At 38.9% G+C, this 13,376-nt stretch overlaps 2 protein-coding genes across 23 annotated transcripts in view; both read right to left on the reverse strand.

Moving 5' to 3' along the window:
• Window positions 1-494: 494 nt before the first annotated feature.
• Window positions 495-9,658, reverse strand: ttc38 (tetratricopeptide repeat domain 38). Its single transcript, XM_075470916.1, has 14 exons — window positions 9,581-9,658; window positions 9,185-9,262; window positions 9,028-9,109; window positions 7,666-7,837; window positions 6,195-6,368; window positions 5,841-5,916; window positions 5,456-5,575; window positions 5,284-5,343; window positions 5,019-5,057; window positions 4,480-4,561; window positions 4,130-4,295; window positions 3,236-3,395; window positions 2,724-2,797; window positions 495-1,196 (listed from the first exon to the last, which is right to left on the reverse strand). The coding sequence occupies exons 1-14, from the start codon at window positions 9,608-9,610 to the stop codon at window positions 1,109-1,111; spliced, it is 1,401 nt and encodes a 466-aa protein (XP_075327031.1). The 5' UTR covers window positions 9,611-9,658; the 3' UTR covers window positions 495-1,108.
• A 1,623-nt stretch (window positions 9,659-11,281) lies between these two features.
• mical3a (microtubule associated monooxygenase, calponin and LIM domain containing 3a) overlaps window positions 11,282-13,376 on the reverse strand; it is an 80,642-nt gene continuing 78,547 nt past the window's right edge. For all 22 annotated transcript variants that reach the window (XM_075469403.1, XM_075469404.1, XM_075469405.1 and 19 more), the window contains one exon: window positions 11,282-13,345. In XM_075469403.1, the coding sequence (XP_075325518.1) occupies window positions 13,161-13,345 (185 nt within the window). In that variant the 3' untranslated portion in view covers window positions 11,282-13,160. The remainder of the gene's footprint in view (window positions 13,346-13,376) is intronic.

Consider the following 13,376-nt stretch of genomic DNA (forward strand, 5'->3'; position numbering starts at 1 on the left):
GGTTCTTGTTCATTAATTTAGCTTTCCGAGAATAACACTGATAACAATGGATCTTGTACAGCTAAAGGCATCAGAATTTAATTGATAGAATACACCCAAATTAATAATAGCATGACCATGGTAAGCTATGGTAATAATAGCCACAATCGATTTTTGCTTGGTTTCTGTCTCAGGGTAATGTATGAAAACTACATACTTTGTTTTAATTACAGGCACAAAGGCACATAACAATACTTTAGCGCTCTCAGTTTGTTGACATTTAAACTTTTGTTTTCAAGAACATGCAAACAAACTGATATTTTACGGGAAGTACACCACCGCTGCTGTGTGCATGTAGCCTATTACCAAGCTCAAGGGATTAATGAATTAATTCAAGCTTAGCATATATGTTGCTCAAATGATCAAATGCTTCTGCTCCTAAAGACGAAGTGAAATAATTGCTGACATGAAAGAATAAAATGGTGCCCACTTGAAAAGCAAAGCATAGCAAAAAAAAAAATCTACTCATTTTATTCTCTTATTCAGAATTTAATTACAAGTCAGTGACTACTACACCCCCGCCCTACTATATTCATTACAGTCATACAGCCACTTTCTGAGGCTGCAATGCGACCTAGTTTATAAACCGCAAACCAGTTAATGGAAATATGCCAAATTTGCATTTTCATTTGCAACATTTCTAAAGTTATCAAAAGCTTCAGAGATAGGAGCTATGTGATATACTGGAAAGTTAAAAGGCAGGGATGAAATGCGTCATTGTGAAAAAAGAGTGTGATCAAGAAAAAATCCATTATTAGACTACAAACAACTGAAAAGAGGAATTTTTCAGTGGAAAACTGAATAGTTTCCGAATACTATTTAACAAATCATATTTTAATTGATATATTTTCACATTTTTCTGTCAATAATCAATTTTATTAACCAATTTACATTGAACACTTCAGGGCTTCATACTTAAAAGCCTCCCAAGCTATGAAACGAGAGCTGCATAAATGATTTTGATTGTCTGGACAACCGTGTGAAGCTCTCCCAAAACCAAACCCTCATCAGATTACAGTGGTGCTTAGATGTTTTCACATAGGAACTGCTCGCACACCTTGCAGTCACTCTAGTTGTGAAGAGCCAGAGCTTTCTGCATCAGGCGCTGGGTTAGAGGGGAGTTGGGTCTCACGGCATCGCGCTCCACCAGAAGACATCTAGGGAAATTCAGTAAAGCACAGGATGGTGCAAAGGGATGAATACAAATTCAAAGAGACTACAAGCAGAGAGGCTAAGCGATCAATAGTGAAAGTATAACATGGTGTACAGACAGGGAATGTCAGCTACATACGTGTATTCTGTAAGCACAATGAAAAACAGATTAGAAATATCTAAGTGTGAACCTTCAAGATGAGTCAGGTGTGTTAAATCGGCGAGATGACAATCAGCTGTGAATGTAAGCGCTGTTATAGGTAAACATATAACATGGATCCTGAGGCTTTACAACGTTTGAATACCTTTGGGAAGGCACACATGTTCACTCTTCATCTTGAAAGCTGAGGTTTGTAACATGTGGCAACCACATGATAATATTATTGCGAGAGATCAAATTTGAATCTGTGGATTCTCAGATGTGAGCGCTGTAACATTTATGGTTTTCAGTGAACTTGATGTGATCATTTCTGACACTTATGGCAGTGGTAAGTGACTCTATGAAATGCTCTTGTGAATGCTCAGAACATAACAACGCTCTATAGTCACATATTGTCACTGTCTCATTTTTTGTGTAAAGAAAAAAAAAAATCAGCTTCGGTTTACATTGAAATGGATGTAGGTGTTTACTGTGTTTACTGCGCTGTTATATGTAAAGAACAAGGAGTGGTCAAGTTCAAGACCCCAGTCATCCTCCACAAGCGTGTTCAGACTACAAGGATCACTCAAAGAACAAGTTGTGAAAAGTCCACAAGGTCACAAGGAATCTCAATCAGAAAGGCCTCTCTCAAACACTTACTGGTCATGTTTACGACTCATGCGTCAGGAGAACGCTGAACAGCAACAGCGTGGATAGCAGGGCTCAAAGGATAAAGCCATTGCTCTTTAAGAGGAAAAATATGCCTGTCTAAAGTTTGCTAAAGATCGCGTGGACAAGCCAGAAGACTGATGGAAAAATATTTTGTGAACGGAGGACACCGAAATTGAAACCATTGGGTTAAATGAAAAGTGACATGTTTGGACAAAGCACAAGGCCGCATTCTAGAATAAGACGCGCATCCCAGCAGTGAAACATGGTGGCGTACCACGGTGACGACCTAATTATTCCACTTAGTTCTTCAGGAAAAAGGGAGGAAATCGGTCCAGGAAACTAATCTAAAAAAAAACAAAAAAAACACACTCATACAAGTTGTTCTTCGACAATTAATTGAGAATAAAGTCAAAGTCAATGTTCTTTGGGAATCACCTCGTTGGTACAAAAATACTATTCTGCATCTTTGCAGCAGGCTGCTTGTAAGAAAAGTGCCTAAAGATACAAGTTCGAATTGATTATTTGCAAATACTCTATTGTGTGTAAACAACAGTATATATGTTATAGGTTTCCCTGTGTTGAAGCGGGGAAACATAAAACCTGCTCTAAAGGGTCTGAAAAACATTTCTCACAAGTAAAAACATGGAAAAATTGCAAAGCACTGTACGTTTAAACAACCGATGAATACTACATTTGGCCTGAAATCCCAGTTGTACATTACCTTCCCAGTTTCTGGTGATGCTTGTTCTCTGATTTCATGGCTGCATGAATAAGCAGTTGATTGAACAGATCTCTCTGTAAAAAACAGCGGACAAGCCTATCAGTAAGCACAAACCTCTTTGAACACCAGACAGTCTTTCCACTATACTGAATATAAACACTGCAGAACCTCTGAGGATTGTTTTCAGAACACAGAACATCAAATTCATGAAATCCATCAGAAAACTTTATTATTTATATGTTGATGCCCAGCACTCCGCTTTCTGACACCACAACACACGGTTTGCTCACAGACCTTAAGAATGCAGCTCTGTAGCAGTTTTCTTTACTTTTCCCATGTTTTTTTTTTACAATAACAAGGATTTTTGTTTTGCTCAAAATAACACAACACAGATCAAGGCTGGAAGCTTTTCAGCCTTTTCTTTTGGTGCAAAAAGAGCTGTTGTTTGCTTTAAATCTTGATTATTTTTTTTTCAATTTTCTTATGCCAAAAGACTTTTCTATTAACCTCACCTGTGCGTCACTGCCGCCTATGTCTACCACACAGTAGCGTAAGGGGTACAATAGTTCCACAGTTTGGTTGTAGTTGCCCCGGTCGTACTCCATCATAGCCTTGCACATTGGTATGCCGATACTCTTGGCCAGCTGATGTTGCTGATTATCGCCTGGCTCTCTGTGAGGGAAAGTTAGTGGTTTAAAAAAGTAATATTCTCAGTGAAACAATGAAATGAGGGAAAGGAAAGTTCTGAAAATCAAATAAATCTATAGAAATAGCTAAAGGTGGGTTTACTTCCAGAGACTTTCAAGGTGCAGAAATCTAAGAAGGATTAACTTCACTCGAAGGCAAACATTTCGTACTGTCAGGAGGCTTTCTTGGATTAACCGACGCTCTGAATCTGTGCCTTTAACAATAAAAGTACATGATACATTTTACTCTCAAAGCAAAGTAAAAGTGCTATAGTGAATGTGAGTGACGGACTTAAATAAATCCAGAGCCTAAACAAGTCTGCGGCTTGTTTGGCGATTCAAAGGTTATACAACATGTATTAAATCAAAAAGAAGAAGCATGATGACTTTAAGAACTGATATTAAATGTCTGAGTTTCTGTGGTTTATGAGCTAAAGAAAAAGGGAGAACAAAGGTTGTTCAAGGTAAGAAATCCAGAACATTTTATCCATCAACTCCACAAAGGCAGTAGTTCCTGGTACAACCAATCTGCTACAGAAGGAAGATTACTTTCCCTAAAAGACAAGAGCTCTCAGAGCTCTTTTTCAAGATGTGTTCTCTCTCAGTCTCACATCCTACGCTCAGCCTTGTTTCTGTGTCAGTTTTACATAAAGCTTGTGCAACTCTTATGCAAGTCTGACAGAGCGTTGAGGTGAAGAGAATCAATGGTGCAGAACTTACTTAGCCAGTTCCTGGAGGCCATCAACTAGACGTTGAGTAGTCTTGGTCTCTTTAGCGCCCAGAGATGCCACGAGGAAGTGCAGGTCATTAAACAAAGTCACATGATCATCAGTGTGAGGCTGGGTTATCTGGAGCAGCTCTCGCCAACGGTCTTTAACACACACACCTGCCACATAAAGGCAATAAATGAGATGACAAATGTTGCAACATTTCCGTCGGGCAAAATGGCCATCCATCCATTCAAAAATGTCCTACAACAGAAGGTGCAACATGCAACCTTTCCTGGATCCTAATCAAACCCCTATCAGTGATACGAGAGTTTTGAAGAACAAACTTATCGTGAGTCCTACCTTCCATCTCTAATCTGCAGAGCATTGAGCTGGCATCCACGGTGTCCAACATGGATCCTGAGGCTTTACAACGTTTGAATACCTTTGGGAAGGCACACATGTACACTCTTCATCTTGAAAGCTGAGGTTTGTAACATGTAGCAACCACATGATAATATTATTGCAAGAGATCAAATTTTAATCTGTGGATTCTCAGATGTGAGCGCTGTAACATTTATGGTTTTCAGCGAACTTGATGTGATCATTTCTGACACTTATGGCAGTGGTAAGTGACTCTATGAAGTGTTCTTGTGAATGCTCAGAACATAACAACGCTCTATAGTCACATATTGTCACTGTCTCATTTTTTGTGTAAAGAAAAAAAAAAAATGTAAAAAAAAAAAAATCAGCTTCGGTTTACATTGAAATGGATGTAGGTGTTTACTCACATTCTCACATAAATTCTACCACTTGACTCATAACTAGCATAACATGTTGCTTTTAAAATTCAGAGAGACATACAGGTAAAGGTTTGCTGCAAACACTCACTATAAACCAACCTGGGCGTCAAATATTTGCAGAGCAGCTTCATATTGCCCCTGTGGAGGTGGAGGAGGTGGTGAGAAAGACAAAGTTAAATCACTTCTGAATTAAGAGGTAAGCCAGGTTGATAAATTGTGTTGCATGGATTCAAACTCAAATTAATCTTATAATATAATCAACTCCAGGGTTTCAACAACTCATGGGAAATGATAAATACAAGTTCCAAAAGCACTTCTATTGCCAACTATCCGCTTGACTGAAAAAACCCATTATAATACTTACCTTCTCAATGAAGTATAGAGCCCAATGCCAGTAGTTATGACTGGCCAGAATGTCAGATACCTGGAATATAAAAATGACGTATTTCATGAAAATTTGTCATGAAGACAGTTTATTTTGTAATTACACTGAGTGACTAAAAAACACACTGCCAAGGCACATTTAAACGCAGTACCTGCCAGTCTTTCTCCCTACTCTCCATGAACTTCAATCCTTTGTCCACCTCCGCTTTCATCTCGTAAACATGGGCTACAGAATGGACAGACCAAGCATCATCCGGAGTCAAAGCAAGGCCCTGCACAGGAGAGTTTGAAACAAAAAGAGGTGAAAAATCAGCTCTAAAAAAAAAAAAAAAACAAGCTTTCCTTTTGATGTTCCTCAATCTTTTTTCCAAGCGATTCATGCCACGACTACTCTATATGCATGAGAAATTCCGCGAAGAGTCAACAAGTGACGTACTGGACTGGCACAATCAGCACAGGCACTGATAGCCTGGAATACACAGCCACAATAACAGCAACTATATTTACAAAAAACTATAAGCAAGGACAAAATCTCACCTCCATTGCCACTTTCAAAGCCTGGTCATAAAACCGAGTCTCAAGGAGGCCAAAGGAATAGAGCCCTTTCAGATAGCTGAGAGCAAACACGCACAGAAAACCAATTAGAAGATACAGCAAGGGAAGGACATTCAATCATCTATGTTGGAGGATAAAAGCAAGCATCAACCAATAAATAAATGAATAAATTCAGTGTTACACATCGATTCATGCATGCTTTCTCTTTACAGTGTACAGATATAGGGTGGGAATTGTTATAATTGACGGCACTGTTCTTGCTCGCCACGAGGAATAAACTAAACTTATTCAACTGATCGACCAAGTCTGTCTTGGTATGAATGCTGCATTCTGTACCTGAACAAAGGCATGTGAGGTTTCCAGTGGGGAAGCACCCTCGCCACTGAGTCCCTCATCCGGGTTTGGGCCCCCATGTAGAAGTATGCATCATGTGCAAATTTGAGGGCCAACATATCGGTTGGATGATCAACCAAAATATCCTCCCATACTTCAGAGGCTTTTGGAAAATTTCTACAAGAAACACGAGTCATTGTCAGAGAAAAGCACCACCTGGGAAACAATGGACAACAAAGTAGGCACACCAGGAGAATCACAGACGCCGTTGTGCTTTGTGAGGGAATTAGAAGCGATTGAAATGCTGTGTATCCAGAAACAAAATGTTTTAGCATTTCCTACTATACCATGGGAAAATAAGACACTGAAGGTAAAATACAAATACTACTTCTCAGACTGTGACTGAAATTTACAATGTCTTCAATGAAATATAATAGCTGAATTCTGTTCATCTGAGGCGTGTGATTGAATAACGGAGGGAAGAGACAAAGAGCACATTCTGGAATTGATAAATGACAACCATTTGAGTTTTAGATAAAAAAAAATTCTCTCAAAGTCAGCCCAATTCCTGGGGTACAATACAACTCCTATCTTCTCTAATGGGACCTTTCACGGCCTGCACTGGTGACTTCACTTGTGGCATGCAATAGTCTGTTTGGGGAGCAATATCAAATACTTTCAAATAAGATGATCAATGTATGGACATTTGCAATGTTACATATGGATGCAGAAGTCTTTGTTTGTAATCCAGGCTTTTCTACGTTGACCTAATTACATCACCATGAAACAAACCTGCATATAGCTTGCCCTCAGGCTGCATTTGGCTAACCTTCGGCACCTTAAAGACAAAGAAGCTAAAACAGTATTCAACTCAGAAAGTGAGAGGAAGTGAAGCCTGTAATCTATTTATGATCATCAATTCTACCACAACAAGTTACCGTGAATAGTTTAATAGAAATATTGTGAATGCACAATGCAGTAAAGATCTTATTCGCTTTTTATGTGATGGAAAAAGATTCTCATAAATTTTAATTATCCACAACCCACAGAAGTTTGGACTAATCCATTTTAAGTGAGTTCACATTAATTTTAGGTTTAATATATCAAGGTTATGTTTAACTTAACTGAATATCTTATTTCGAAGGGTGCTTGTACACGAATAAGGCTTTATTTTCAAATAATATGATATGATCTTTTTCCTTTTTTTTTTGACAAAAATACGTTTTGTTTTTTTTTAAACCACTCATTCATATTACTGACACCACATTTCCAAACCTACTTCATATTTAATCTCTCGGAAGGAACTATTGCCACCTGCACCTTGAAAAGGAGCTGTTTCTAAAATAAGGGGATTCTCCTCTCGATGGGACCCCTGATCACAAATTCAATATTCAATGGTGGTTAAGAAACCACTGGCCTTTTGTCATTTTACATCCCTCTGCATCAACTGGCACAGCCACCCTGTGGATCTTACCCATGTGAGAAGAGTTCTATAGCTCTGACATGTAGCTTTTCTCGAGGTGAGATGTCCTGGCCGTTGGCGAGCTCCACTGTTCGCTTCACAGCACTGGCCAGACGCTCATTCAGCCGGGTGCTGCTTGATGTTGCAACCAGCTCTAACCCCGTACTGATAACATGACCCATGACTATGGCAAAAAACAAATAACACCATTCTTTATGGACTTCCCCAGTGCAACAAAACAGTTCACATGAATAATCACATGCACTTGTAAAAGTACTGTTTTTAGACCCACGCCACATTAGAAGATTCACTCTCTTCTTTGCTTCTCTTTCTTCCTGAGATCAAACTAACATGAAAAGCACAATATGTAAAAATGGGAAAACAAAAAGTTTAAAAGATTAAATCTTTTGTGTTGCAGGGATACCAACTGCACATACTATGTTAGCCGGCCCGTGCCTGCTGCCTGTGCCCTTTTGTAATTCTACCTGAACGGATTCAATATACCAAAAGATGGTCTTTTTTTTTCCTTTAACATTTTCTGTGATTCTATCATATTATCAATTATGCTGAAGGACAGTCGGTCTGGGAATGAAAGGGAACCAAGATGGAAGCTCTTGGAAAGAGTCCAAACAGAGAGGAATGGAGACAAGCAGGCGAAATGTTTGTGTCTAGCCTGAGGACAGCTCGCAGTACTCCTGGTGTACTTAAGCCTCTTTGCAAACAACTTACCACATCCTCTTCCTAAAACAGCTGCATGAGACTGGAATCCTGTTTTCCTTTGCTGGATATTATATATTGCCGATTCCTTTATTATATAATTTTCTGTACATTGCACCTTGAACGTAGTTTTCATCTCGGTGATCATTAAGATGCCCTCATGATGAGAGGTGGTTCCCTGGTGACACATACTAGGGTCTCTCTAAGACATTGGGGCCAACATTTCATTAAATCTGCAGCAACTACAGCTTCCATTAATGTGGACAGGATGCTCATAAATTATGTCTACATAATGATCAATATTGAATCACTCTAATCGTTTTTCTTATGTAATAATACATCTAGAGAGCCATAACCATTCACTTTCAACTTCAAACACGCTTGATGAGAACTAAAAGTGATAAACTAGAACAATGGTCTTGGAATAACTGACCCCATTCATGTTTATTTAAAGTTTAGAGGTCGACAGCCTACTTCAGTCGGGTCATTTTAGCCGCAGTTATGCCTCAAGTGTCGTCAATTTATTCCCAATTGATTTGTTGCCGTCTCAATGCTTGCCTGCTTGATTTTGCTCACCACCACCTCTATGTCAGAAAAGTTTCACGAGAACCAACTCGGTTACACAAAAAAAAAAAATGAAGAAAAATAACTATTTACCAAAGTTTGGGTCAGCTGTCTGGATAGCAGAAATACATCCTTCGATGCCTCCCGAGGTTTCATCATTAGTCCATTTCACATACTAAAAGCCGAGCAAAATTGAGATATTTATTTCTTTAACATAAGTTACATCAAACGCCGGTGCTAAGTCGTGTACCTGCGTGAGTATGGAATCGTAGAGTTTGCAAGCTTCATTACTGCTGGTGGACAGCGTAAGACCTTCAGCCCTCCATGCCTGTGAGTAAAAATAAAGAAATAAGTGCTGCTTAACAGAGTCAATTCTGTATTTTAACGCAGATAACGCAACAGTTAACACTTTCTTGTCTCTAAAGTCAGTCTGTACACAAGTTTAAGTTATCTGTTTTTGTAAAAAAAAAAAAATCACAGGGCTGACGTGCACGAAGCTGAATCCCATTCGCCATATTTTCACTTATTAATCCCAACATAACAACGCTTAATCGAACCATGGTCGACTTTTCATTTTACGCAGTGAATATCACTCTTTATTTACTGCATTCTTTATCTCAATGCTACCGAGAGCTCCTTTACTTAACTGGCAGTCTCTGAAACTTGTCTCGGTCATTGTTATGGTCCAATTTCCAGCTTCTCTGACTTTCCTGACTTTCCTGACTTTCGACACCAAACTTATAAGATGTGTGACCGGAAGTTGCTGTTGTGTTGCTTCACCTTCACAGTAAGTGTGGGGGCGAGATGTTTCAAATAAGTTTGTATTAAAGTACTAACGAAATGTCAATTATCAGCTTACATGTAAGGACAACAAAGACTGCATATTAACAAGAAAAATCCGCTCTTTCACCAGGGTTTCGCTTAATATACTTTATTTTGTTAAATGACCAAATCCGATTCGGCGCTGGAAAAGAAAAGTGCCACTTAACAGCTTTTTAGGGATTTAGACCACTTTAGGACGCGTCCAGATGAAAAACCACAATATTGACATTATTCAAGACTTAAAGACGTTGAAACACAGATTGTGACCAGTGAAACCATTATTTTGCTTGTGAAAAGTAAAAGGGGGGTGGGGGTGGAAATTAGATCTCGATAAAAAATAAATAAATTAAAAAGAAAACAACAATACAATAATTAAGACTTTATTTCTGGTTTTACAAACAGAAACCAAAGATAAAACCTCTGTTTCTGAAAGTGCAACACGGCCCATTTCAGGGAAATGTTCTTCCTCTTCTTCCTTTTCCTTAGACTGCAAAATCAGAAGCCAGCTCCATGTCAGTGACTGACCTGGGATTTTTCTTTTTAAGCTTAAAGGGTCATTCTCCCGGTTTTACAAATATTATTCTCCTTCCAAGTTCTACACTCACTTCATCATGTTCACCCTGGAAAGGTTGCCAGTCCATCACAGAGACAAACAACCATGCACGCTCACAGTCGATTGAGAAATCACCAATTAACCCAACATTCATGTTTTTGGGACGTTGGAGGAAGCAGATGCACCTACAGCCCAAACAGGCTCAGAGAAAACATCCAAACTCTACACGGAAAGGTTTCAGGCTGGGAACCTTGCTGTGAGTTGACAGTGATCACCAGCACACGTTGTGTGTCTTTGATCCTTGGAAACTGATGGTCTTCTTTGGCTCTGGATTAGATAAAATACACAACTGAATAGGATAACCGTGATCTTGGCTCGGGCTTGAATTTTTAATAGAGCGCATGTCGACAGTCGCCAGGCAGGGAGGGTTCAACAAAGTTAACTGACTGCATTCCAGGAAATGTTTCACAATATCTGTTTTTTGTATTTTATTTGTATGGTTAACATTATTTTCTCTGCATCTGAAGCTCAAATATAAGCCATTCTTTCTTTATCTAGTCCTTTGGGATTCCTAAAATACTAATCCTGTGGTCTATTTAATGTAGTATTGTCTCCATCACAGTGTTCGCAAACATTTGGTAAAAGAATTAATTAAAATCTATTGTTTTTGTTGTGTTATTAAAGATCTTATGGAGTTTAGTCATATGTATGCGACTACTTTTCCATTTCCATGAAGTGTGACTGCATTCCATATTCTACCCATAAATGCATTTTAAAGTTAAGTACTTCATGTCCACAGCAGAAATAAACAGAAATTATTATCAGGTCAGAGCTGGCAATAACCGCTCAGAGTAGCATAATAGCCCTTTTACTGGCTAAAGAAAAAAATCCAGATCGATAGTCAATATGTGCTCTCAACCCTAATCTCAAACTTGCTCATAATCACAACCCACACAAATGAAAACGTTAGAGTTCACTGAACAAATATATAAAAGAACTGCATTGTTTTATTGCCGTTTTCAGCATACATCCAACACCCCCTATGTATCTTAGCTACATGAAGCATTTACATTACGAGTCATGTGTCAACAAAACGGTTGAAAAATTAGGATTCATTTTCTTTACATATAATACAATTTGCACACAGGTTAATAAATATCAATACAATCATGTCAAACTTATCACACACCATCTAACATAACAAGCCTTAAAATTATGTAACTTTTTTCCCACAGCTCTTGCCCATCTTAAATACAGCCTCTGTGCTGTTAAACAGTGGCCACCTGGATTGTTTTTACAGTTGCCAAAAAGGCTATTAGATTTGTCTGCCCACCAGATAACCCCTAATGTTTGATGCAAATTGCTCATAGAATAGTTTGCATTTCTTTACCACCCCATTTTTAATGATGCGCTTGGGGACATGCTATACAAAACGTAAAAATCTCAAAGTGGGACTTATTGATGACGACCTCATAAACAACTAAAATGTATTAAATATAACTTAATTGTGGAGAGTGACAATGAAAAAGGCATCTTGTTCAATGATAAAATATTAACACTGCTATATATTGTTGTGCAAATGTTGTGTAGTGTGTACATTGAGATGTACTCCTAAGATATCACAGCATATCCACCACCAGAGAAAGTCCTGTGGCACAAAGTGAGTGATGTGAACTACAATGATCTCCCATTAACAACAGTGATATAATGAGATCTGACCGCTGCTCGTTCCTCTATCACAACAGGAACCATCACAGCCCAACATTGAACAAGCATTTGTAAACTTTAACCATAGGTGTGATATATAGTGAATGGCATCTCACGGAGAGGCCCATCATTATCAAGTCACATTAAATGCCTAGAGAAATGTAAAGTTCTTTGATTCTTCGATGTGTCTGCAGCCATCATGCCTGACATGCGACTGGCTTGGGAGTGGATAAGAGTTACGCTCAAGAGCAAGACAAAGAGATTCTGGGCGCTCTCCTGAGAATGCAATTTAAAAAAAAGAAAAAAGAATAAAGATAATCTGTTAAAAGCTAAAGCAACCAAAAATACATGAAAAAGAAACATGTCCATAATTAATGGATTCTTCATGTTGACTCATCCAACATTGAGTGGGGAGAGGAAGAGGGAGAGAAAAAAAAAAAAAAAAAAAAGCTTTTCTTGGAATTGTTTTTGTTCATTGTGATGCTAAAGTCAGTTTATCACTAGAAAGAAAGGCAGCTTCAGAAGGAGGTGTTGGTCTTACAGTCAGACTAAAAAGTCCGGTAACATGGCGCCAACATTCCAAAAGACTTCTGTAGCAGTCTTTGTTGAAAAGAGAGGACCGTCATCTGCTTAAAATGTGACTTATTCAACACAACTATACACAAAAACACTTTTTTTTTTTTTTTTTACAATTCCTTGACATCAGCAGGACTAAACTGCATTATTCCCTTTTACATAATTGAGAGTGAAGTCTTTATACATTCTCCCAAAGGCCCGCCTTCTTGCTTGAAAGAATCCACTTCAAGGCCAGGATGATAAAGTTGTGAATATGTACTCTCCTCTCCTCCCACTCAGAAGGAGAGCAGGCAAAACTCCAAATTGATTAACTCAGAATGCCGTTAGGCAGAGGATACGTAAACGCTGCAGACTGCTTCGGTGTCAGAGGCGGCCGTAGTGCTGTATGTGTCCGTGTGTTGTTGTCATTTTTACACATTCACTGCTGTAGGTGTGACAGTTTTAGACCAACAGCCCGACTCGGTGTTCAGAAGACGAATCATATCAAAGACAACTGTGAAAGGCTGAGGTTGCTTTCAACAGCTCAAACCCTTTTCCAACAACTTGAGGAGCAATTACGAGACTCGTATTAGGCCCAGTTGAGGTTGAATCCTTTGGAGAGCATGACACCCTCCAGGTCCTTGTCCTCCTCCTTCTCTCGAAGTCTCTGCTCATCCAGGAGGGCGACAAGGGCATCGCGCTGTTCCACCACCTCCAACATCTCATTAAGGATCTGCTTCTCCTGAGCGAGCTCCTTCTCTGTTTTCAGATGGTCTGAGAGAAACAAAGAAAAACAGAATTAAAG

The sequence above is a fragment of the Odontesthes bonariensis genome, chromosome 7 (genome assembly GCF_027942865.1).
Source record: "Odontesthes bonariensis isolate fOdoBon6 chromosome 7, fOdoBon6.hap1, whole genome shotgun sequence".
Taxonomy (NCBI): domain Eukaryota; kingdom Metazoa; phylum Chordata; class Actinopteri; order Atheriniformes; family Atherinopsidae; genus Odontesthes; species Odontesthes bonariensis.